The 24873-nt window shown below is 39.4% G+C and overlaps 1 protein-coding gene across 1 annotated transcript in view; it reads right to left on the bottom strand.

The window, feature by feature from the left end:
- Positions 1 to 1878: 1878 nt before the first annotated feature.
- BCAS1 (breast carcinoma amplified sequence 1) overlaps positions 1879 to 24873 on the bottom strand; it is a 47291-nt gene continuing 24296 nt past the window's right edge. The window contains exons 8-12 of the mRNA XM_010180203.1: positions 24693 to 24871; positions 16589 to 16756; positions 10986 to 11051; positions 6962 to 7228; positions 1879 to 1953 (exon numbers count right to left, since the gene is read on the bottom strand). Of these exons, the coding sequence (XP_010178505.1) occupies positions 1879 to 1953; positions 6962 to 7228; positions 10986 to 11051; positions 16589 to 16756; positions 24693 to 24871 (755 nt within the window). The remainder of the gene's footprint in view (positions 1954 to 6961; positions 7229 to 10985; positions 11052 to 16588; positions 16757 to 24692; positions 24872 to 24873) is intronic.

Raw genomic sequence — 24873 nt, 5'->3', positions numbered from 1 at the left:
CTGTCTATAATGTAATAATATATATACAGTCTATAATACAGTTAATTAGCCAGAGCATATTTTTATTTGAAAATGCTTAAATACTATTCTAATACAGAGGCAATTACAGCAGTATGAAGTCAGCAAATAGCATGACAGCTTATTCCTCTCTTTTGATAGCACTCACTATGCTGACATCTGGCACTTTCATACCAGCATGTAACCATGGTGGTTGTCTCACTGTATGTAGATTTACATGCATTGATTTAATAAAAGCTGTATACTGTTGTAGCGTAGACAAAGCCTAAGACCTTTTTTGTGGAGCAAAGCTGGATATAAGAAGCCCAATTCTTCTCTCAGGCTACCATAAGTGGGGATGCACAGAAGTCACCAGTCCTGCACAGATGTAGGAGTAGGTTGTTATGAATCAGGTTTGAAATCTGTAAGCAGTCACTCTTGATTGATATCACTTTATATGGCATCAAAGGCCCATTGTGCTAGAGAGGAGAACAGAAAGTACTACTATAACTAAAGGACCTTTTGTCTGTGCTCTCTGCACATAGAACCAGTGGCAAGTTTTGGTTATCTGCCACAAGTCCACAGGTTTGCAGAGGTCAGGGCAAAAATACCACCTACCTACAATGGCTCACATGGAGAAACAAGGCTTTTTTACCTCTGTCTTCTATGACTAGTTAAAAATGCAAATCGGCAGATTTTGCAGAATTCTCCCTTGATTTCCAGTTATAATCAAATACAGAAAGAATGACAGCTGTTCACTCCACAGAGAGGGTTTTTCTGTGTTGATTTATATCTTAATGTCACATCAATCATCAGAAAACAGGGATGTAAATAACAAACTTTGTTTTAAGATTAAAGAAGCAAATAATTGTTTTGAAAGGATAAGTATTTATTTAATCACAAGAAGGTCAAAATATACAGTACTGTACCATTCAGATGCTAGTGTGGATTAAAATGTCAGGCCCACAGTTCCCTGTCTAGGTTAGCCCAGGGTTGAATAAACAGAAATGCTAATTTTCTGTAAAATTTATTAACTACGGTTATTACAGGAGTTTTCTGAAGCAGGGAGGTGCCTGGACAACCTTGATTTTGGTTTTTATTAGGATTAATTACAAGTATGGATATAAACAAATATCTGATGAAACAATTAAGTTTCCTATCATCTGAAAAAGATTAATAACAGGATTGTAGGTACAGCCTTGGCGTTAGGGCTACGGCGGGGACGCGGGTGCCCCCTTGTGTTCCTATTAGAACCTTAAATGGTTTTTAATTTGTTATCCCACCTCACCAAGACGAGAAGTTGTCTCAATCACGTAAAGCCTTTGCATTTTAGCATTTTAATTTACATTAATAACCAATATGAAGCATAACTTTATAACCACTGATTCTATTATATGGCAGGTTTTTTGCTAATTTCAGGTCTGTTGAAAACCACAAAAGGTGACTTGGTTGTTTTTACATTAAGTATAACATTTATCAAAGGAGATTTTTTTTTTCCCTGGCTGTTTTAAAGCTCTTTAAAGCTGAGGATTTGTTGCTCATGCCCTGCCGCACAAACTGCATTCCTTTGTCACATGCATATTTTTTTTCTATCATTCATTTAATTCCCTGCCACTTTCTTACCTTACATACTCTACCCTCTATAGACTTAAAATCATCCACATTACCTTTAAATATACTGCACATTGCTTGATGGTCTTTAGAGTTGCTTTCTAACATCTAATGAACAAACCCTGTAAATGATATACCTTAAATGATACACCAATGTTTGCTTTAGCCTCAGGCATTTGATGACAGCCAGGTAAAGGAAAATAATGAGTCATCTCTACTGCAATGGAGCTTACAGAGAGCTGCTGGTCCTTCAGCAGCCGAGTGTATTCATTACTTGGATTTCCCAGCAGGTAGGATAGACACTGGATCTGTTTGCACTTCCGCATCAGACATCCTTTTGGAAGCCTGTGGAATAAGACATAGAAATTTATATATATATAAAAAAAATTCAGAACAGTTAAGTCTGAGATTATGTGTTCATATTTCCACTCATTTCACCTCTCTGCTTTTCTTAATTTGCCCTTTATTTAACATGTATATAAGCACCATCTTGTCATGACAATCCCAGAAAGCTACTACTAGAAACTCTGCTAATTGTGTTGGTTATTTTAATATAATTTTTGCAGTCAGCGTGGAAAGCAATTGTCTTTAGAAACTGGACTAACGTACCAGAGATGTGTTGCTGTGTACTTGTAGTATTGTGGTTTTGGCATACCTTTCTCTAAAATTGCCCTGGCCTAAATGGTTCACTGAAATCATGCTAAGAGTCCTTCAAGCATGATTAATAGAGTATTATAGCCAGCCCTGGTCTGCTCTGAGTTAAAGGAACATTAAATACTTTTATGCATGAAAGGTATTTGACAATGCTAGAGTGATAAAGCTTTTTTACACTACAGATATAATTCTGGTTTTGGAACCAGTTCAAGACACTAATCTGGCTTAGATGAAGGAAACGCATAGATCAAGCTATACCAACTAAATTTTTGACTAGTAATTGATAAAATCTTGGCTTTAGTTTAAGATGCCTTGACCTAATTTCACTGTCCTTGAAGCCATCAAAACTTCAGAACATGACAGTAAAATGGATCCACAGATACAGTTTCAGAGGTCACTGTTAACATTGCGTAGGATGCCAAGCCCGTTTGTAGCCAGATGCCTAAATCATTACATGCTAAACGGAAAAAACAGCATGACAAAACTAAAGCTGAGTGCTGTGTGCTTTCCCTGGAATAGGAACTGTGCAGAATCATGAGAGTCGTCCTTTCACACAGTACGTTTCACACTGGAAACCTGACTCATCACTTCAGGTCACCATAGGACTGTTCTGTGTCAGACCAGGAGAGTGACAGATCTCAACTTCCTCATCCTTTTCGGGGAAGTAAAAACAGTGGGGACTTTATACTGATTAGGCTCCACCTCACTGATATTCTTTTAACTTTTCACCTTTGAAAGTCTAAGTATAAAAAAGAGCAGCCAAAAATCACAATGGACTAAAAGAATCCCCTGTCTTAAACTAACTGTAATCTTGTGCAGTTCAGCTGGCTGCGATGGGCTTGCTGCTGCTTACACTGATGTTGAGTTTGGAAGATGCTGCAGAACAGAATAAAATCTTTTGGCCACTTGTATGTAAGAGCAAATAGAAGAGACGCAGAAAAATGTAATAATTTCTAATATCTACCAAGCAATACCAAATGAACTAGTAATTCCAAATTTATCCAGCAACCCTAAAAACCTACACATTGGTTAGAATATTTCCCACATTACAAGAATAATGTCAACTGTAACTGTTCCTGTCTGATGCATTTTAAGCCATTTCTAGACTGATCTAGGAAAATGAACGATTTGGATTTGCCATTCTTCCTATAAATGTGTGGTGGGAGGAGTAGAGGAAGGGGGGTTCATTTATGATAATCCACATTTTGACTCATTTAGCACATTTTGAGAAGTGTCATATGTTATTTACTTACACTAGAGCCTCTCTGCTGCACCCATTTTCAAGGTGGTTGCTGATTAATGCAGGAAGCTTTGAGGGAGGCTGGCTGATGATTCTTGTTAAACTGGAATTTCCAAGCCAGATATGATATAAAGAACTTTGTCCCTGCCCTTTTAACAGACAAATTCCAGCTCTGTGCTCAGATTCAGAAGCACAGGTACCATCGGCTCACATCTTGCTCTCAGTTACTTTGTATAACTCCTTTCAGTGCAGTGGCAGTTGTGACAGCTAAGCTGGATCATATTATTTTGGGCAGAGCACTGTAAAGTGCACATACAGGATTGTGCATGTACCAGAGTATATTTTTTTCCCAGTTTGTGCTCAGGAGGAGTCTGTGTCAGTGTACCAGATATTCTGATCAGAGTAGGTCAGAATAGTTTCCACACGCTAAGCACTCCCAGCTTCTGACAACTTAAGTATGAGTTATTCCAGCTCAGAAAACAATGTCATTAATCTTCTTTTTTTTATTTTTCTTTTTCTTTCTAATCTAATCTTTCTAAGACTCACTAAATACCTTTGCATTTTATATTGCTTATAAACTAATCTCTTTTACCATAGGAACAAGCACTGGACCTTATCGTCTGTGCTAAAACCATGCAGCTAGGCAGTAACAGTGTTTGCTTGTGTAAATGGCTCCATTTGTGTCAAAAGTTTCGGCATTCGTTAGCCCGACCAGGAGCAGATGCTTGAACTGTTCTCATCAGCTGCATTCCTGCACTCTGACATTCTCTTATACTGTGCCCTTTCCCAGAGGAATCAACTGATCCAGGAGAGAGTGCTGTTAAAATAGCTGCTATTGAAATAGCTCACCTGAATTTAGGAGGAGCTTGGTCTGCTGGTTCCTCTGTTAAATGTTTCCACTTCGCATTTTATCAGCATAAAGCTTAATATTTCTGCTGAGTTGTTACCAGATATTTGAGCTGTTATCTTAAAATGGAAATTCTGGCATTGGTTTGTGTGTGATCTAATACTTCCAGATTAATGATTACACCTTAGATTATTTTTTAGAAGCATTGCAGAACGAGGCTTCTTAGGTGTGGGTTCGGGTTATCTTCTTGAGGATATTCAAAGAGGTAGTAACTTTCTGTGAGATATTTTCCATACACAGACCTCATTGTTGTGTTTTATGGGGTTTTATTCCCTCCCAGTTTAAAAGCACAATAAACTGGCCAAATCAGCTCTACTGTTATAAAAAAAAAAGTAGTTTAAGTGTCATCTTCTGTAAATGGGAGAGAGAAGCTGTAGGAATACTATTGGCCTCTATAATTGCAACAGAAGATAAGGGACTATACAGCCAAACTGTCTGGCATAGTACTTGAGCAAGCAAAAATATCTCACAGAACATCTCTACTTCCTCTACATTTATTCCGCATTTTTTCCTCCAAAAGGTCTTTTTACCTCTTCACAATCTCCTCTCTTGATCAAAAAGCTTTTTCTTGTCCTTTGAATCAGAGACACCTTTCCTGCCTCTCTCTGTGTCTTTCATGAACTTGCATTTGAAAGTGTGTTTCCTCACTATTTTGTGCGTCCTCACATCTCCCTTCTTGGAATAATTCTAAATTCGTATATATTGTTAAACTCTATGAAAGATTTCCGGATACAGCTTGGATGAATGACACCATACAAAATAAAGTGCAATTGTCAACAGACAAACCCCTTCTCACACTGGCTAGTGTGAATTTTGACAAAGGAGGGCTATCAGTTCTTAATTTCAACAAATCTCCTGACCAGAGAAACAAATCTCAACTATTTCCAGAAATAGTAGAGGTAGTTAACATTTGCCCCATTTCTAGATAAACTATGCCAGAAAAATGCTTAAGCAAAAAGATTTCTCCTGACTTCACTGAGGGCGAAGGTGAGTGGAAGCCAATGCAAGTTGGTAGTTACTCCAGGCGAACGCCAGGACTTCCTTGCTTCATTGAAACTACAGGAAAATCCCACTGATTTTGTGGTGGACCAGGATTTTACCCCAGAACAATGGGGTAAAACAGAAAGCAGAAGTGGCTGAACTGCTGCTAATCGATATTGCAGAAAGTTGTTTTTCTTTTGTTCTTAATTCCTCTTCTAATGTGTAATTATTCCGGTAATGCAAATTGCCTTCTGTAGGATACATAGTAATTCTGCGAAATGTGTGCAAATTAAACACTTCTTATGATGTGGAAAAACATCTGCCTCGGAATGAGTCACACTGGTCTGCATGGCAGCCTGACTTCATAACCCAGTGTCCTAAAACAAGGCTAATTTTCAAATCTGCATTACTATTTCAATCTGTATTTCTGGACTTTTCTTCTTTCAGGCTGGAGGACTGCCTAGCTGTCTTTTTCTTTCCTGGCAGCCTTAGAAACAGGGGAGGGAGGAAGGAAGAAAAGCCATGTGTCTTGCAGGGGGCCAGATGCACTAAGAATCATTGCAGGTAACACTCAAATCTGTTTAAGTTCTTTACATCACTTGACATTTGTGATGAAGCTGTTTACACACAAGGTTTCCAAAAGATGCTAAAAAAGACCCCATAGCTCTGCGGATTCATTGCTATTGTGACAGTGGGAAAGAGGAGCAAACTGCATCCTTCCAATTGATTTATAAAAAGCAATGGAAATCTGCCCTCCTGCAGAGGCTTGGGAGATACTCCCAGGTCTCACTTGTGCTTCTGTTTCTACATCGGCCTCTGAATATGGACAAGGCAAATAAAAAAGGTTTCCATCTATTTGATGCCCCAAGCAACCACTGGCTGCATCAGTAACACCAAGCCTTATAAAAATCCAGATTTTTAGTACACTGAATTCTTTCATTTCTACATTCCAGGTTTCAGTGATGAGGACATAGCAAATGTAGGGCAAGATTTAAAAAAACCAAAAAGGCAGGAAGAAAAGAAATACCATGTGGGTTTTTTGTGTGTGCTTTAACTCGTCTATAACTGATTGCTAACATGAGGCACTTATCTTGTTACCACTATGCTGGTTCCCACCCACCCAGTGGTCTACCTTGATTTTCTCTTTGCAGGGATGTTCCAGCTGCCCTGAAGCCGCAGCTGAACCACCGCCATGGCAGGCAGGTTACTCTGGTAAACCCGCACCACCCCCACTTTTCCTTCATAACCACACTGTAATTTGTAGGTGGTTCAGTACCTGCTACAGGAACAGTTGAGTCATCCCGGTAGCCAAGGCATGAACCTCCAAAACAGGGGAGTGGGAACAATTATAGCTCTCTCATAGCAAACTATACCTGCCTGTGAATCAGTACCCTGAGGCCCAAGTTTTCTTGCCTTTGCCCAAAAACTTACTGATGTTTGGCCTTAGTCCTGCAAGTTGCTTGTGAAGTTGCACTCCGTTGGAGCGCAAATCTCCCACAGTTTACAACCTGCAGGCTGGCTGCTTAAATCAGCTGAAAATTCACTACAAATATAAGATCAAGTTAACGTACAAGGCCCTTAAAAAACCCTCCGAGGGACTGCCTCTTCTCTGTCTTCTTGAAGGAAGGTTCCTTTGAAGAGTCTCCTCCGTTCTGGATGGAGTCGGTGTCGGCTGCATGCTGCTCCCTGGAGTCTGGCTGCTCCCTGGTTTCCTGTTTGCTGCTTTTCTGCTTGCTCCCCTCCACTGCAGACTTCTTGTCTTTTGAACTCTCTTTGCTCTTTTGGCCCACAGGTTCGCTTTCAGCTGGGGCAACTGGCCTCTCTGTGGAGTTTAATGTCTAAAGCAGTTTCAAACAATGGTTATTTTTAGCATGAAATGTAAACATTTTGGAGGGCGATCCATAAATATATTAAAAAATGAAAGGCCACCTGGCAGGGAGAAATCCTGCTGTCCAACAGGTTTTCATTTACAGTGTCTGGGATGGACTCCTGCAGCCTTGACTCACGGAAGGACTCCCAGGGAGCTGACAGAATTACTTACATGAGCAAAGGCTGCGAGATCAAACCATCCCTGCATAGACTTTATTTACACATACAGCTATGCTGAAACTCATTTAGGAGGCAGAAAACACGCACGGAAAGATGCACGGAGTCACAAGCATGCACTGCCAACAGATTGCCCCAGATTTTGTATTCCAGACTGTGAAAGCACCCAAAAAGTGCAAGGAAAAAGATTTGGGAGAGAAAAGAAGTAAAAGACACCTGAAAGCAAAGGATAAAAATAGCTCTGCCATAAAACAGCAACACAACCAAAAAATTATTAACATAGGGTTTGGCTATGGAAGGTCACAGCATCATAGAAAATTTCACATACAAGTTCAAAAGAAGAGACAGCAAATATTCCAAAGACAAACACAATGTCACAGCTCCTATTTGCAGTGAAGGAAAAGATTCTGAAACTCAGAGAAGCACTGGATGTGTTTGAAGTTCACAGGAGAAAAATCAGATCTGGCAAACAAAGGATAAGACAACGAAACTGTCACTGTGTACAGAGCAGCAAATTACGAGATATGGTTTTGCTAGGGAATCTGTTTGCAAATGGGGTTTTTCTTTCTTCTCATGCAAAAAGTCATATTGCTGTATTTATTAATATAACAATTAAAATAGCACACACATTTGCCATGCTGAAAAGCTGGAAATCTTTTATCTGCCCTCAGGGCATGGCCCAGAGCTTAATGCTGTGAAATTTTTCCAACTGGGGATTTTACCCCTATTCTTGAAATATTTGGTATTCTTCTAAAAGGCCTAGGGTTATGTGCTTACATGACAAGCTCACCTTTCATTAAAAATAAAAACATTTTTAGATACGATTTCAGAGAAAAACCTGAAAGCAGAAACTCTAGAGAAACAGAATGCAAATACACCTCTCATATCTCTTAAAAAAACCCCAACCCTCAAACCACTCTAATTTTGGGGAAACAAGAATGAGAGGGGGTAGCAATACTACTGCTGGTCTGTTTCACTTGATTTACCTTTCTCACCCACCCAGTCTTGAAAAAAAATCTCCACATTTGAATCATAGAACCTGCAACCATTTATTATGTTCAGTCTTGACCAGTTAGCTTAAGTCCTCAGCAAAATACATGCTTGTATTTAACTATTTCCTTTTCCAAAGGACACACAAATGTGGGTATATATATATATTTGCTTACATCCAGATTTGCCTGCTTTTAGGCTTAAATGAAGTCCTGAAGCTAGTCTTTGCTCTAGTTCTGCAGGAGGTATGTGCAGACAGCACAAGAGACCTGGAGATGCAGGTGATCGGTAGCCCCATACACCACGGGCAGGCACCACCTGAGCATCAACAGTTTATTAAAACAAATTTAATAATGTCAGAGTATGGTAGAGCTGTCCTCTGAGGCTGTGCAGACACCACACTCTACCTGCGACCAGTTCACCTCCCTTGAGGAAAGGGACCTGCTCGGTGCATGTCTGAGTGCCCAAGTGATGCAGGAGCTCTCCCAGCACAAGGAAGAACAGAACTTCACAACCCCAAATTTATCTGTCTCTCTCTTTCTGACTCATTTTAGCTCCCAGACAGGAGGCTCGCAGTTGCTGCCCCCATGGGTTAGTTTGACAAGATCCTTCTTACTCTTATTTGTCTTTGCTCACTTTTGAAATGTTTCTCTGGTGCAATTGCAAATGTGCACATTCAATTCAAAAATAACCACAGCACCCAAAATACAGCTATGAGGCTGGATCTGTCTGAGTTCAAAGGTGCCAGAACAACTTCTGACGTTTATTAACACTCTGTGAAATCTGTGGGTTTATTCTGCTGGTGTAAAATTAGAGTCGAGTCTTCCTTGCCACACATGTCTGACTGTGTAGGTGCCTCATGGTTACAATATTGTGGCCAAATCTGAACTGGATGCAACAGGACTATTTCTGTGAACAGGTTTGGGCCTGCACAAAAAAAAAATAAAAATATTCATAATACCTTTTCCAGGCAAGATAAGAAAAAAAATTCCAATCAGATAATCTCTTTGAGGTGTTTCATATTAACCTTGAAAGGCAGGAAATTGGCATATTTTATATTGATGGGAGCAGCTCAGGAAATACAAAGTGAAGCCTATGAATAATGAAACATGTTAATGTTTCTTATTCTAAAGGGTGATCTGCACCTGACAGATTGCTTTTACTCTTTCAACATTAACAGTGCCACAAGAGGGGAAAAAAAAATATATTAACAGAATAGTATTTTTCCTCATCATGTTACAGAAGACCTTAATCCAAGGCTGCTTTTAAAGTGCAAAAGGCAGATCCCCTAAATTACTGCAGATTTTAGATCAGTGTTGTAATGCATTTCTGTAGCATGCAGAATGGTGGTGATGAAAAGTGAAGGAGCATCACAGCTTTCCAGAGGTATGACAGCGTAATTTAAGGGGACTGTGTTATGGAAATGCCAAAAAAGGAAAAAGTCAACAGCAAATAAAGTCTTGAGCTCTTCTGTGTAACAAAACTGCTAATTTACACCAGTACAAGTGAAAGAAGGGAGACTGCTAAACTGATTTAAAAAAATGAAAGGAAACTGGTTGCTAATTAAAATAATAACAAGTAGATCTGAGACTGTAACTTTTACTCACCCAGATCATTTCACAAAGCTGTTGCATGAAATAAGGCATAAATTTCACAACACAAGACCTACATTTTCTATGCTTTTAGAGAAATAATTCATAGAGATTAAACTTAGTATCATAGGACATCATGAAAATAGGAAGAGTGAGAAAATAATTTTACTACTAATTAAAAATGGAAATATAAAGAGTAATTCTGAAAGGTCAGTTTTCAATACAACTTCAGTTTTGCTCTCAGGAGCAAAAGAAACCCCATGGCTATACACAGAACCTATGCTTTATCTCTTAATACTGAGCATAACTACTCTGGATCTCTCAACTTGCAACAGATGAGGGTTTGGCTCTCAGAAAAAAAATATTTGTGTTTCTAATGAAAATGTTATTTTTTGGAAGCATTTTTAAAGCCATTAAGAATATAATGTAAAGGTCACATCCAAAGTTTTGTGTTGGCTTTTATGAATACAGAACAAAATAAATAAAAACAGAAAAAGAAAAAATATTTACATGGCTTTTGTTAAATTGCAGTGAATTGTTTTCATTCTCACTTTCATTTCTCTTCTATAGAATTTCCACTTAAATGATCCTTTCCTCAGCAGACAAGTACATCAACAAAGTAAAAATTATTCTAGAATATGTATTTAGTTTCACTGCCCAAGCCAGGGTATGTGCAGAAAAATAAAATAATAGCAACAGAAATAGGGAAAGGGTTAAACATAAAAGCACCAATTATTTTAGTGAAAGGAAAACATTTGGAAGGAAAGCATTTTTTTAATCTGACATTTTAAAATCCTCTTTAGTAGTATAAATAGGTAAAATAAATAGATAAGAAGTATGTAAATACAAGAAACACAGTGAGCATGCGGCACTGTTCTTTTAGTGATTTTAACTTTTCAAAACTTAGAGGTGCATAGGAGTAGGTGACAACAACCCATCACCAAAAGACAAATATCCAGGCACTTACTTGGTGACTGGGGCTTGGGCCGTTTACCTCTTCTGAACTGGTTGTGCCTCCATCACCCTTGACTGACTAAAATAACAAAGCATTACAGGACTTCTAACTGGGTTCCTGTTTGAAGCATTAATTCTATATGAAAACACGCATGAATCAAAAAATGCAAGGTTTGATTTAAGGATACTCTTTTACACTGAAACACTAAAACAAACCCAGTCTTATCAGAAACTCTATCAACATTTTTAAATACCCACATCTCCCAGGTAGATTTTTGCTAGTTTTCTCTATGCAAAATGATTGTCTCTTGCAAGTCAATTTTCCCATTAAGGCCTGAGAAATATGAATGAGGTCCCAGTGGGCCAGAGATCATATCGGCCAGTAAACAAGGCAGTGCTAGCAGCCCCGTTGTTGGAGTTTTCTAGGAAAGAGCTTTTGCTTGCTTTTCAGAAACAAATCTGTCTTACAAGATCTAGAGGGACTTCCTTTCTATTTAACCATCTTACTAAGTGCATAGCCCATGAATAATTAAAGCCCACTCAGCTTTATGGATATATTTTTATATTTTATCATCAGTATCCTTTTTTCCCAGTTTTTGATTTCCAGGTTATGCCTTCTCCCTGTCTACATCTGAATCATTATTCAGAAGGGCCATTGCCCTTCTTGGTGCCCACTCTTCCCAGCCCCGACAACCAGAGCTCAGGCACTGTTGGGTCATTCAGGGCAAACCTTGCCTCTGAAATATGTTTTTAAGGTACAATCCCCTGTTTCTATCTAGATGTAAAAATAAGAAAAATAACCTGTCTGACAAAACTAGCTCAATGAGTAAATATTGCCACATTTACAACAATTAGATTAAGGTTTAGTTACCATTAGTGATATAAAAGAAACAAAAGGAATGGTATGTACATTTTTAATTAAGAAGTGTGTTAGAGGGTTCAACGTTGTATTCTCCTGAATGCCAGATAAGCCACAGAGCTTAGCAGTAAAGCATAAAATAAACTCCAGAATTTTGAAGTGCCCAAATTTAAATGTCATTTTTCATTGCATAAGTTCAATGAAAACAATGAAAGGATGTGACTTTTGTTCTAAAGATAGTTCAGGCGGATTTGTGGTTTTCTGCAGCTTGTAGATTTGTTACTTGAAGCACAACAGTGTCAGCTTGATCCTGTGGATGGTGTCACTGCAAGGACCTATTTCAATCTCTGATTTTCCTATAAAACCACAGAAAATCAATATGTGGCAACAGCATGATAGAAAACTAAACCACTCCATGACAATTCATTATTTATCACTAATTGTGGGAAAAATTCCCTTTCTGTAACATGCCGTGCTCAGTCTCTTGCGTGTTTGTGCTCGTGACTCTTCATCTGTGTGAGAGGTCGCAGAAACGGAGGAGAGGAAGCACAGTGTGGTCTGTCTTAATATCACAGGATAGAAACTCAGTCCAGAGTGTATGAAGATGTACTGTGATAAGATATAGTTTGCATTTCTATTTCAGTAAGTCTTTAACGCCTTCAGAAAAAAAAAGTTTGTTACCTCTGTTACCTTTTCTCCTAAGAAAAAAAAAAACAACAAAAAACAAAACCAAAACCAGAAAGAAACCAACCCTGCTTTAAGCCGACCTGTAGTAATATGTATTTTTTTCCTGCCAGAACACAAATAACAGAGTAAAGACCTTGAGGTCTTTGCCTAGACAGAGTTCGCTCTTGCCTTGAGTGAAACGTACATGTAACGATCACAAGGATTTCTCTCTAAAGCACTGCTGACCTCTTATCCTTGCCTTTGGTCATTTAGGATTGCTGCTGCTGAAAGCTTCCTGAAAGGGTTTTCTGCTTTCTGTGGCAATGACGGTGTATCAGCATATCTTTAAATGGAGGAGGGCAGGGACAGGCAAGAGACTTGCTACATTTTCATGAATAATGAAGGAAAATTAAGGTGGGACAACATAAAATAGTTATTCTTGATTCCAAATGGTATTTATTACATAAAAGTTTATTTATGTAGGGCAGTAGGCCAGCACGGACACTGCAGACAATTTGGTAATAATAATTTTTGTTGTTCCATAAAGATATATTCTCCTTGGGGGCATCTTCATTAATACAGAAATAGGACATCTTAGTTGCAGAGACCATACGCAATGTGATTGCAGACCAACCAGGCTGCCAGTCGGCTTCCCACCTGGGGACAAAGGCTACAGCCTCAGTTTGCAGTTGGAAATTTTACTAATTCTGATTAAAAAAATGCCATTTTACACTCTTCTGATCTCCACAAAATATTTCAAAGCAGACATTGAAAGGATTTCTTTTACCCAGTTTTGCATCTGTTTATATTTTATGGAGAGAAGCAGAAACTTTGAAGGCTCACGTCATTTGACATGTCCTAGATCCTGAAGGGCTCTCAGCCCTGCTCACCTCTACTCAGTGCCTTTAGAGGGAACCTGGGGTGAGGAGCTCTGGTGTAGCTATTTCTATTAGGACATCTGCATTGGGCCTGATGTATCTTACCCTGTAAATAATACAATAGCTATTTGTTTCTGATTAATGAGGCCTGAGTTACTTTCAACAGGAAACACAGGATTTCACATTCAAGTAGGTGTGGCTTAATTAGATAAAAGAGCAGTGGTATTTCTCAATCTCTTATTGAATCACAGGGCTTTAAGCTAATACTTTATATCTTTCTATAATTTCCCAATAGTTTTTATAGCATTAGTTAACCCTCTCCCATTTGAACCACAGCAATGACTTTTGTGACCTTTGCAATTGCAAACAATTCATTACAAATAAGAAGGGACATCCGTACTGAGCAAGTCAGCAGGCAGTCTTTGACATACACACTGCCTTTTCCAAAGTAAATTACTCCGAGCTCTCGCAATGGCTAACCTTGTGTCAGCAGTGGCAACTATAGTGCTATGGATCTAAATGTCTACTTGCTGTCAGCTGGTGCTTGTGCTCTCTGAGCAGAATATGTCAAAGCCGAGGCACAGGGACAATAACTGACTTGTGGCTGAAGTAGAATTAAGCTCAATTTCTGAGTTCCTGTCTTGACTCCTGAGAAGAAGGTAAGCTACCTTTTCTTAGGCACCTGTGTGGTTGAGCTGTGCAGCATAACTGTGGATGTTACCAGAATATCTCAGGATCATCTTCTGCAGGCAGAAGAGAAACCCAGTAGGCAATCATATTAATGTAAAATTGTAAGCCAATCTCTTTCAGCAGCCAGAGCAATAATCCATCTATTGCCAGAATGGAGACTAAAGTATATCAGTAAACAGGAGCCTGGGTTTTATCAAGGAAGTTTTGCCACATTGCTAAGGTGCTAAGGTGCTAAGGACTGAGTTCCTCTCACAAGCAGAAAGCACAAGGGGGTGGTCCGATGTCAGGCCCTTTGCTGTGCCCAGACCTGCAGCGTAAACTCTCATATGTCTGAGAAAGTTTTAAATTAACTAGCATTAGTATGAACAGCAGACTAATGGCATTAGCATGAGGACTGGAGAGGCTGCAAACGGCAGCCCCTCAAAATGTGCAAATTACTCTGCTCTGAGCTCCACGGTGCCAGAATTATGCTGCTACCAAGACATGAGCTAGCTACTGCAAAACTGGCTTGGGAGTTCCTCCACTTTATGACTGTTACTGTAGGATAGCCAGACCTCAAGAGAAAATTACAGTGGAAATGGACCTTTCCTGAGTGGATATTTTACCTTCCAGTACCCAGGCTGCCAGTACAGCTTTTCTGAGCAGAGTGGGCTCTGTTAGACATCTCTGCAGTACTCATCTCAGCTCTGGGCCCCACAGCACTGGAGCTTCCCTGGCTTTTCCTGAGAAAAGCTTGCACTGGAGTCTTAAACATTTCATGTATTTTCAGCACTCACCACTACTTCAAAAGCTTTACAGAAGCCAGTTTAGCAGTGGCTTAAAATCCTTCTGTCTGCCTTAGGAATGAGAAATACTGCTTGACCAGTCGGCATGGAGCTGTACGGTAGCTACATAGCTCCAATTGTGTGCAATAGCATGGCAGTGATCCAGTAACCCAAACGTTATTCAGAGGAAACAGCCTGGGACTTATTTCAAGGACAATAAATATATTAAAATGATCCATGATCTGTTTGGAAATTGACAGCCAAAAGTAGAGCAGATGAATACTAAAGGTTTCAAAAAGCTGCAAAACCAGTCACACAGTTAAAACAATTCTGTTTCCCATATATGTGGGTAGATGTTGCCTATGTACTAGGTCCATCTTTCCAGGCCATAATCTGGATTAAACCCCTGGTCTGATTAAAGCAGTGTTGTATCTACCACTTCTAACACAGCTTTGTTCCATTGTGACTAAGATGGGTGTGGAACAGCTTTATTTTTTAGTCAGTGTTGGTTTTTTCTGGTAGGCTGACATGATTTGAAGTCATGGTTGACACCAACATCAGTGTTCGATATGCATTGCTCCTGAATCACCTTCTGCATGCACGTGTCACGGTGCTAAGCTTCTCTGCAGGATGACCACAAGTCCCCTCAGATTTAGGAATATGGTTGAGATTTTTCCAAACTGATTAATTTTTTTAAATCTTATGTGGAATTGAAGGCAAGTTAGGTGCAAAATTCTTGGCTGATACTAAGAACTTTAGCTTGGATTCTCAAATCCACCAGAGTGGCTATGTAGCAGAGTAACTCTGAAGAAGAAAAAGTAAATGCAACCATCATGGGCTGGGCTAAGGCTAGCAAACAACTGAAAAAAACCCCTCCAAACAACCCACCAACCTTCTGGAAATAAAAAATAAATCAGGATTTGGGTGGTTGCATGTACCTTCTATGGTCCGACTCACAAATTTTAACCTTTGTCAGTGTGGCTGTTCACAGCTGTTTGTACCAGCACGTAGCTGTGAGCAGACAGTTCAGACAACTCGGGTTGTTTATCATATTGTGTTACAAGAAACTACATTTTTCACATTTTAACGTATTAGCTACTCTGACACCCACACCATGTCGCTGCCTGAAAATAAAACAGCATTGGTTAAAACCAGAAATCTTTCATGCACATTTGCAAACGTTGCCAAAATAGATCAATTGCTATAGAAATACTTAAGGTGACTACAGTTTTAATCAGAGAAGTGTTAGTTCTAGACCTGGATTGTTTTCTTTCTTGGCCACTTTGAGACTCTTCTGAGGAATAGTGTCAGTCCATGGTTTGTACACAAATTCATCAGGTTAACTCTTCATACCCACACCCACAAGATGACACCAGCTACATTCTCACCTCAGCCGTTTCCTTCTTCCCTCCAGTCTCCTCCTGGGAGGAAGGATTAGTTTCTACTTTGTGCCTTTCTTTTCTTCCCCGATTTCTATAGATTCTAACGACGCGGAGCCCGGTGGGAGAGGGGCGGGCAGGGCTTGGGGCTGTCCCCGGGCCTGCCACCAGAGGGGGCTGCAGAACGCCAAATGCGCGGGGCAGCGCTCGGACCGGGGGCTTAGGTGGCGGGGGGAAGGCCTACATATACACCGCCGGGAACGGGCCCGGCCTCCCACCTGCACTCACACACCGGTATCTGCACAAGGAGTTTCAAGAATTGCACCCCCACCTTGCACCAAACGTAGCACTCGGCTCCCGAAAGCGAGGGGCGCGCTTACCAGTTTGAAAAACTTCCTCAGGTTTGCTTTGGGGGTTTTACTTTCTTCTCGCTTAGGTTTCGCCTCTGCAGCCTCTGCGCTCTTGGGCTCATCTTTGTCAGGAGCCGCAGCTTCTAAAGATGTGTCTGCTTTTTCGTTGCTTACGATCTCTGCTTCTTCTGATGCGTTCTGGGGTTATTTGGGGCAAATATTAAGAAAGTGGAAAAAACATTCAGTCTTAATCAGTGAGGTTGGTTGGTTGTTTTTAAAGGGGTTACAAGCAAAGTGCTTCAGCAGTTAAGTAAGTTGCTACATCAAGAACAAACGTGGCACAAAAGCATCCTCAGCTTCACTGTGTATGCGTTTCTTCAGAAATTTGATTCATCTCAATTCAAAAAAGCATACAAGCTGGTGGGATTTTATGCACTTGTTTAAATTGAAGACATAGCCTTTCTTGAATTGCAGTACCAGTTCCAAACACAATAATTTAGCTTTGACTACAATTTAAAAAGAAAATGTAAATGAAATTACACGTGGTAGTACATGCCCTGAGTAGATGACACTAGGCAAAACCAGTAAAAATAAGAAATCTCATACCCAGGAATTTTGCACAGAAAAGCAGGAATAAGATCCATTGAAGCACACCATGGACATCATTAGTTGTTAAAACTCTGTTTAGTATCTTTCTTAGTGAAATACAGAACTGCAGCATCCCAGACAGTGTTCTCAGGCTGGTCACATTTGCAGTGCTAGCTCCTGTTCCCAGTTGCAAAGCTATAAATGACTTCTTGAGGTATGAGGTAGTTAAGCAGCTCATCTGTTACTTCACTTAACCCCATGGGTCACAGTCACCCTCTCTGGTAGTGTTGACCCTCATTTGAGTTCAAGAAAAACTGCTGGGTACTCAGCAACATTGCCTTTATAGAAGGATTTTGGGTCCCACTGAGCTTTTGTGAATTACTGGAAAGTTCCCTTTATTATAATAATACTTCAACCAGAGGCATGCAGTTTGTAAGTTCCTCTGAAATATGGATACCCATAATATTTATTGATTAATCTCCTGCATGTCTCATTCCACAGCCTGCACAAGGCTGCCTTGGGCACACTCCATGTGTTTAAGTGAGCACCAAGCCCCGAGGAGGAGGCAGTTTCTGCTGGAGGAGATGGAGGCAGAGCTGGGCAGGAGCTGAACACGCATGTCCTTGGCTGCCTCTTCTGCCCTGGTAAATAACACTCTTCTGTGCCCTCAGGAACCACTAATTAATTTCCATCCCACTGTAACTGTTTAAAGAAGTATCTTCTATTCTGCCATTAAAATAAGCTATTATGCTAATAACCAGGTAATTTGACCTGAAGCCAGCCCTTTATCATTTTGTAGCCTATTACAGAAAGGTGCAGAACATTATAAAAGCAGGGTAAGTTACATCCTCAGCCTTCAATCCCAAATCAAACAGATGCAGCTACTCTAGGTACTGGCATTTCAACAGATGCGGCTGTGTTGCAGCTTAAAAATACAGCGTAGTTTCAGCTGAAACGTATATTGGGGTTACTTGAGGAAAAAACTGCTTTAAGTAAATCTCATTTATATTTAACAATTTTTACATATACTTACAGGAATTCACATTTAATGCATACTCATAGTTATTTTGGCCAAATTAATTTTAGCCACATGAACGAGAAAACAATTTAACAGATAATACCAAAGATTTATCGCAGCCCCAGATCCCGACTCAGGGTGGTGAAAAATGGATGCTGCCACCAGCAGCAGTTTACAGCACTACTGCCCTCAGACTTTTCCAAATGTCTTCTACTCTGAGATTCCCATGTAGTATCTTTAGTCTAATAGCCCTTGATGAATACTTTTTCTACAGAAATTTAGGTAAACAATTTCTGAATTGATACACATTCCTGACATTCAGCAGCATCCCATGGCAAAGAATTCTGCAGCTAAAGTATAAAGGTTTAAATTTTTTTAAAGTACTTTATTTTTGCTTGTCAAAGAATTTTGATACTCTCCTGCTTTTATTTTGAGCAACCCTTGATCTTTCCTGTTCACATTTTGTGTTACAGTCGTCATTCTGTATCCTGCTGTCATCTTCCTTTCTGCCAACTCCTTTCTGAGCCAAAAAAATAAATCCTAATATATGTAAATCTGCGTAGCTCTTCATAGAGATACCATCCAATGTACTTATGCATTTTTTCACCAAGTATTACACATTTTAGCTCTACCATATTCTTTTTGAGTTGGGGGGGCCTCACATGCAAGGTGAGGATGCACCATGGACTTCTACAGCAGTGTGAGAGATTTTGCTTTCTTCTTTACTTCTCTTTTGTGGAGGAAATGAACATTTTGGGGGTGAGGGCAGGGGGAGAATGAAGAGGGCATAAATATTCCTTGTTCCTTGCTGCCTGAAATGGCTGCAGCACAGCCCACTTCGCCATGGAATTGTAGATTTAATTTATATTTATGAACATTTCTGAGATTATAAATCTATAATAATTTAAATCTATATTTCTGCCTATTCACACATACATATAATCAATTCACCATCTATTTTGTTGAAGGAAATGATTCATTGCACGAGTTGAAACAGTGGCTCAATAAAGCAGCAACCTAGCTTCTGGGAGCTCATCATTCAAAGATTACAGTTTGGGATCATACTGCTGCTGCAACCCAAATCAGTTTTGTCTCTCAAGCTATGTCTGTGCGATGGCCTTTAGTGTCACTGCTGATAACAAGTGCATCTGGGGCGAGATCTGAAAAGCACTGTCTATTTAAATAAAGAGCTAATAGTTCATCACCTATTCAGAGAGATTGATTTGTTTCAAGTAATCAGAGACTTTTTATACATTTTTTGATGGATGCCACAGGAGGCTTTAGCAAAGTTTAAATTGTGTTTTAGAATATCTAATTTTGACTTGTTTGTTTGTTGTTGTGGTTTATTTTTAAACCTGGATATCCAATGTACCTATGCAGTTACTTTAATTTCGTACTCTGTTCGATACATCAAAGTTGCTGCAGGAGCTACAAGGTTATCTTGTTTGAGATCTCAGTCTTGCCATTAAGCATTGTGTGATAGTTTTCTTGTAATTAACTCCAGGAATCATTCTGGAATACACATCTCTCTCTGTAAGATTGAATTAACCAATGCTGAAAATTCTGTTACAATTTTGCGATCTCAAAGATATCTCCAGAGTCTAAGTCCAACCTCCTGCTCAAAGCAGGCTTTGCATCAGGTTGCTGAGGACCTTATCAAGTTGAGCCTTCAGTATCTCCAAGGCTGGAGGATCCACAACTTTTGTGCAATCAGAACAGCGTACTCTGATATGCTGGGAGAAAAGGAAACTCTAGGTACATCTCAAAATCCTCTCAAATGAGGCTGACAATGATGGCAGTTTCTTGGTGACTGAGGACACTTGCCTAGGGTGTTATCGTGCAGAGATCTCTGCAGAGATGCAGACAATGCCTGTGCATGGTCTTTCACTAGAAGGGAAAACCCCTCTCAGCTGAGGTTTTCTGACATAGTTTTAAGAGCAGAGTTTTTCATTTTTGTTCCTGTTTCCCCTAAGAAACTAGAAGAAAACATTCCATCTGTGCATTCAAGAGAATCGCCAAGGTGTTTCTAGCAGGAATTGAAAGTGTAATAGGAAGCGCCTGACAAAGAAAGTCAATAAACTTTGAATGATGTCACATTAACCTCAAGTGTTTTCTAGAGCAACGGACTCAGTTTCGTTACTTCATCTGGGAGAAAAACAGAATTACATCAAGTGTTGTGATTAGTTTTAGGAGGAAACTGCAGTTTGTATATAATAATAATAATTTGCAAACAGCCCAGCTTTATCAGCTTCATAAGCCTTTAATGCATAAGTGTTCTCATAAATGTAAGTTATCACTTTATATCTATAAATTGCATCAACTAAGGTTGGTGGATTCATAGGTCCAAATTTTGCCTCTGGTTTCCTTAGACACAAATTGCAATAAATTCAACCAAAGTCAGCAACTACTGCTCCACGCACCATGGAGACAGAAGTGCTATTGGGTTATTTTCTTTTTCCTTTTTAAAAGGCACTCTGCCAAGCTTACAAAACTTTTCAAGATACATTTGTTTGAAGTAAGATGATCGGCATCCTTTGGTCTTCCTATTACAGAACAACCTTTGTCTTTTTTTTTCAAAATAGTATTTTAATTTATCTTTGCTAGTTGTGTTTTCTAAGAGTGCTTTACTAGGCTCTTTGTTTCACTGTCTTTGGGAAGCATTCTTCCATCTCTTAAATGACATTGTCTCTAATTTTCTTTTAGTAATAAGGTTACTTAAAACAGTTATAGTGGAAATTTTGTGTCTTCTCTTTGAGTCTTTTTCCAGTTCTTACAAAACTTCCTATTGTTTTGGAAACTATTACTACACCATTTTCATATCTGGGTTCCTGACCATACAAATTGTTGCCTTATGAGAGTGTAACTTATTTTGTGACCTGGATAACTTTGATAGGAGTTTTCCTTTTCCTTGCTGCATCTTTCTTCAAAACCGAGGTAAACACCATACCCTGCTTTGATCTTGTGCTAGAGTCTGAACTGGCACTCTCCACTGCATTTCATTAGACTCAAGGAACAGTTCTGTTTTTCCTGGGTCATACCTTCTTTATGAAGCAGCTTTTCTTTCATCTTAACAGTATATATGAGAGATGACCTTTTGCTCAAGAAATTTCCACTTAAAAGAGCAGTTGTGCTTGAGATCTGTTCCTCCTGCTCACAGGCAGGAAACAGAGGGTTTGAGGGATGTTAACCCGCCGTCCTGCCCTCCTTTGCCAACACAAAGGCCACAGAGGTTGCTGCAGTTAAGGTAGCTTGGCTGTAGCCATCAGCATGCTCTTGGACCACCACCTTGAAGACCCTGTGACTACAGCTGCTGCCTGAAGGTGCCGCTCAGCAGATTTTGGACTATTAACTAATTAGTATTAACCCCCATCAGCTTATAGTTAAGCCACACTGGTCTGTAAGCAGCCCAGGAAGGGGGTTGTGACTCACAAGTCGTGTTGGTTTTATTCCCTGTGTTGAGGAAGTTGAGGGCCCTCCCTGCTGTAAGGATGACACCTGTGCCAGCAGCCAGGTTGTGAACTGGCCCCCAAAACCCATTGATTACTGTCCTCCTCCCTCCCTCAACCATGGACAATTCTCATTAAAGTATCTTCACCCATTTATCCATCAAAAAATGGCCAAGAATCTCCCCCTCTCTTGCCTGATGGAGGGTATATTCCAGGATGGGAACAGGTTATCTACTGTGGGAACTTGACCAGCCCTGGGTAATTTTAACATTTATCTCGCATGCTCCACCCAAATATTTATCTTTTCTTTCCTATGGGAGAGTATGGTTGCAGGCTCAGCAATAAAACTTGTTATTCTGCTTTACTTAATAGCTAACCAGTTTGCTGTTTCTATTATCAGTGCATAAATACCGCTCAGTAAAGAAGGCATGATTTTTATGTGTTTGTATGACAACAGAATTGCAACAGCTTAAAATTCTATTTAAAAAAAACATATCCATTTTTAAAGATAATTCACAGAATAGTCCAAGTAATGCTCCCTCAATCACTTTCCGTCATGCTTTGATCAGATATAAATGAAGCATCACGTTTCTCTGCCCTGACATGTACCTACACAAATCCACAAATCTACAAAATCTACATAGGTTTCCAACACAAATTTGTGAAATTATTAACTGTAATTTTAATTAATATTCCTTAGTATTTGAAAAAAATATGCTAATATGATAAACATTTCAGTAACAGTTATGAAAATTCTTGTGCAGACTGATCAGGAAATGGGGCAAATACAGTTGAAGGGGCTTCCATCTGAGGAGTTGAGTAATGATTTTTTTTCCTCTTTTGTTTTACATATTTAGTTGTCTGTAGTCAGAGCAACGCCATTAACTGCAATGTGTGTTGACAAGCACTTCATTAGCTTTACTTTGAAGTGAAAGCTCATCAGAAGATGGATAACTGAGAGACTGCGTGGAAAGACAGAAGTTGGATCTGATCCTGGATCTATTGAGTGCTGTGGTTGCTGTTTGTTAGTTCAAAAGGAAGAACTGCAGATGGCTGAATTATACACCTATTTGGAGCAGTTGCCAGCTTCGATTCTGTATGCTAGCAAAAGGGCAGTACATTAAGGGTGCCAGAAAGAAAGATAAAATCACTGCAATAAAAAAAGAACAGAATCCTCAAACCAAGCTGAGTTTGAGGCTAACCTGTAGTCTAAGGATTTTTTTTTATTTTACATCTATTCTCGTTTTTTTTTTTTTCCAAGCTTCAAGCTGACTGGGTCACCAAGGTCTTTCACCAAAGGAAATATATTATTCTCTGTCAAGAAAATCCAGTAAGGCAACATCAGCCTTTTACAGGTAAGGATTCAATTCTCAAGCAGGCAGATTTTTTTTTTTCCAGTCCATAGGTCTGAACTCAGTTCTCTACTGCAGAAATTTACTCCAGAAGACTTGCAAAAACATTTGTTCTCAGGACAAATCCAGACCAAAAAAGTTCTAACTAAACAGAAATGGTCTCATTTTACAAAGCTAAAAGTCTCATTTCATGTACTATTGTAGTTCAGTGCATTTGGGTAAATAATTTAACTAACCCTTAAGATTTTTGGTAGCAACCAAAACCTGCTCAGAGTGGCAGTTTTCTCTCTACACTTTCCATTCAGTGATGTAAACACCTTTATTTTAATGATAATGTAGGATAAATTAAACCCTACATTATGAACAGACAGAGGTGAAAGACAGAATTTTGGTACAAGGTTTATACCAAAACATTGTCAGATTAATATTTTTTAAAAATTCAACCATCACCACCAATCGCTTACCCCCCCGAGTGACTTTTCACTATTTTTCTGTGAGAAAATTTTCCCTTCTTACATGCTTTTTCTTTCTTTCTCAAATATGTAAAAGGCCTTGTTATTTTGTTATGAAAATACTGAACTTCAGACCAGATTCATTACTCTCAGTTTTACACTGAAACTGCATACAACTTTCTACCAGAAGGCATTTTTTTCTTGTCCTGGTGTTCAGCATACATCCTGCTTTCCATCCCTGTTTTCAAATAAACCAGACCACTCAGACAGAGGAGCAGCAAAAATAACTACCTAAAAATCCTCCTCCTCCTTCACAACTTTGCTCTCATCCTAAGTACCCGATTCACCCAGTTCCCCAGGAAATTAAGGTTCAAGTAACAAATGTTTCAAGCTTAGTCTGTTTTCAAGCATGTTTACTCTATAAACACCTTTTTTTTAAAAAAAAAGAAAAAGTAAGTAACATGCCCAAACTGTATCTCCAGTAGGGAAAATACAGCTAAAGAAGCTGCTGGGCTGGCCGCTCAGTCAGCATCTGTGTGTTTGGAAGCATTTCATTTCTGGGATTTGAACTTGAACAGAAGCCCAGGAAAGCAGTTATTCAACATACGGTGATTCAGTAAAGTTTCATAAAGCTCTTCTCTTAAATGAAGTGACAAAAGAAGAAGCCATCAGTTTATAAACCACTGGGGATCATGGAAACAGGAACCATGTTTTCAAAGTTAGTCCTAATTTTAGTTAAAATCATTATTTAACTTGAAAAATATGGCTACCCAAACAATTGACCTCAATCCCCAGACTGAATGACTGAGCCACTCAGGTGTGAAATTTTTTCTGGTGAAGAAGAATAAACCCATCAGGTTCCAGGTTTTCAGACATTTAGAACTAAATCAAACAGTTCTTGTAAAAATGAAATATGTTTTTACAGCTGTATCTCTATTCATGACATAATTCGGTAAAGAATACTGTAATCTCTGTAGGATTTTTAACAAAGATGTTGAATTGACAGAGTAATATTGCTTCTTCCATAACATTTAAAAATAATTCAAACGAGTTTAAAAGACTATGGTTTTACAAGTTTCTTCTGCAGGAGTTTAACTGCCATTACCAGCCATGTGCATATGTGACTGCCCAAAGCTCTGTAGTTGCACAGATCATCGCTGCCTCTCACGCATTTAGCACTTGGGATGCGCTCAACTTTGCAGAAAGCTTTACTATAACTCTATGCTTAGCAATAATTCTAGATGCTGTGTGAGGATGAAGCTGTGGGATAGACCATACCTTTTTCCAGAAAAGCTTGCTCAGTGGCGTAGGAGTGGATAATGCTCTCTCCTTCGTCACCTCTTTGGGGGCTTCACTGGCCACTGCCTGCTGCTGGGCTGCAGGATCAGGGGCTTTCGTGTTCTGCTTAGCTGTTTGTGGCTCTTGAGAGGAAGGGACATTTTTGTCTGATTTTACAGGG

This window comes from Mesitornis unicolor, unplaced genomic scaffold (genome assembly GCF_000695765.1).
Source record: "Mesitornis unicolor isolate BGI_N332 unplaced genomic scaffold, ASM69576v1 scaffold37712, whole genome shotgun sequence".
NCBI classification, from domain to species: domain Eukaryota; kingdom Metazoa; phylum Chordata; class Aves; order Mesitornithiformes; family Mesitornithidae; genus Mesitornis; species Mesitornis unicolor.
This window is presented reverse-complemented; position numbering and strand designations above follow the sequence as displayed.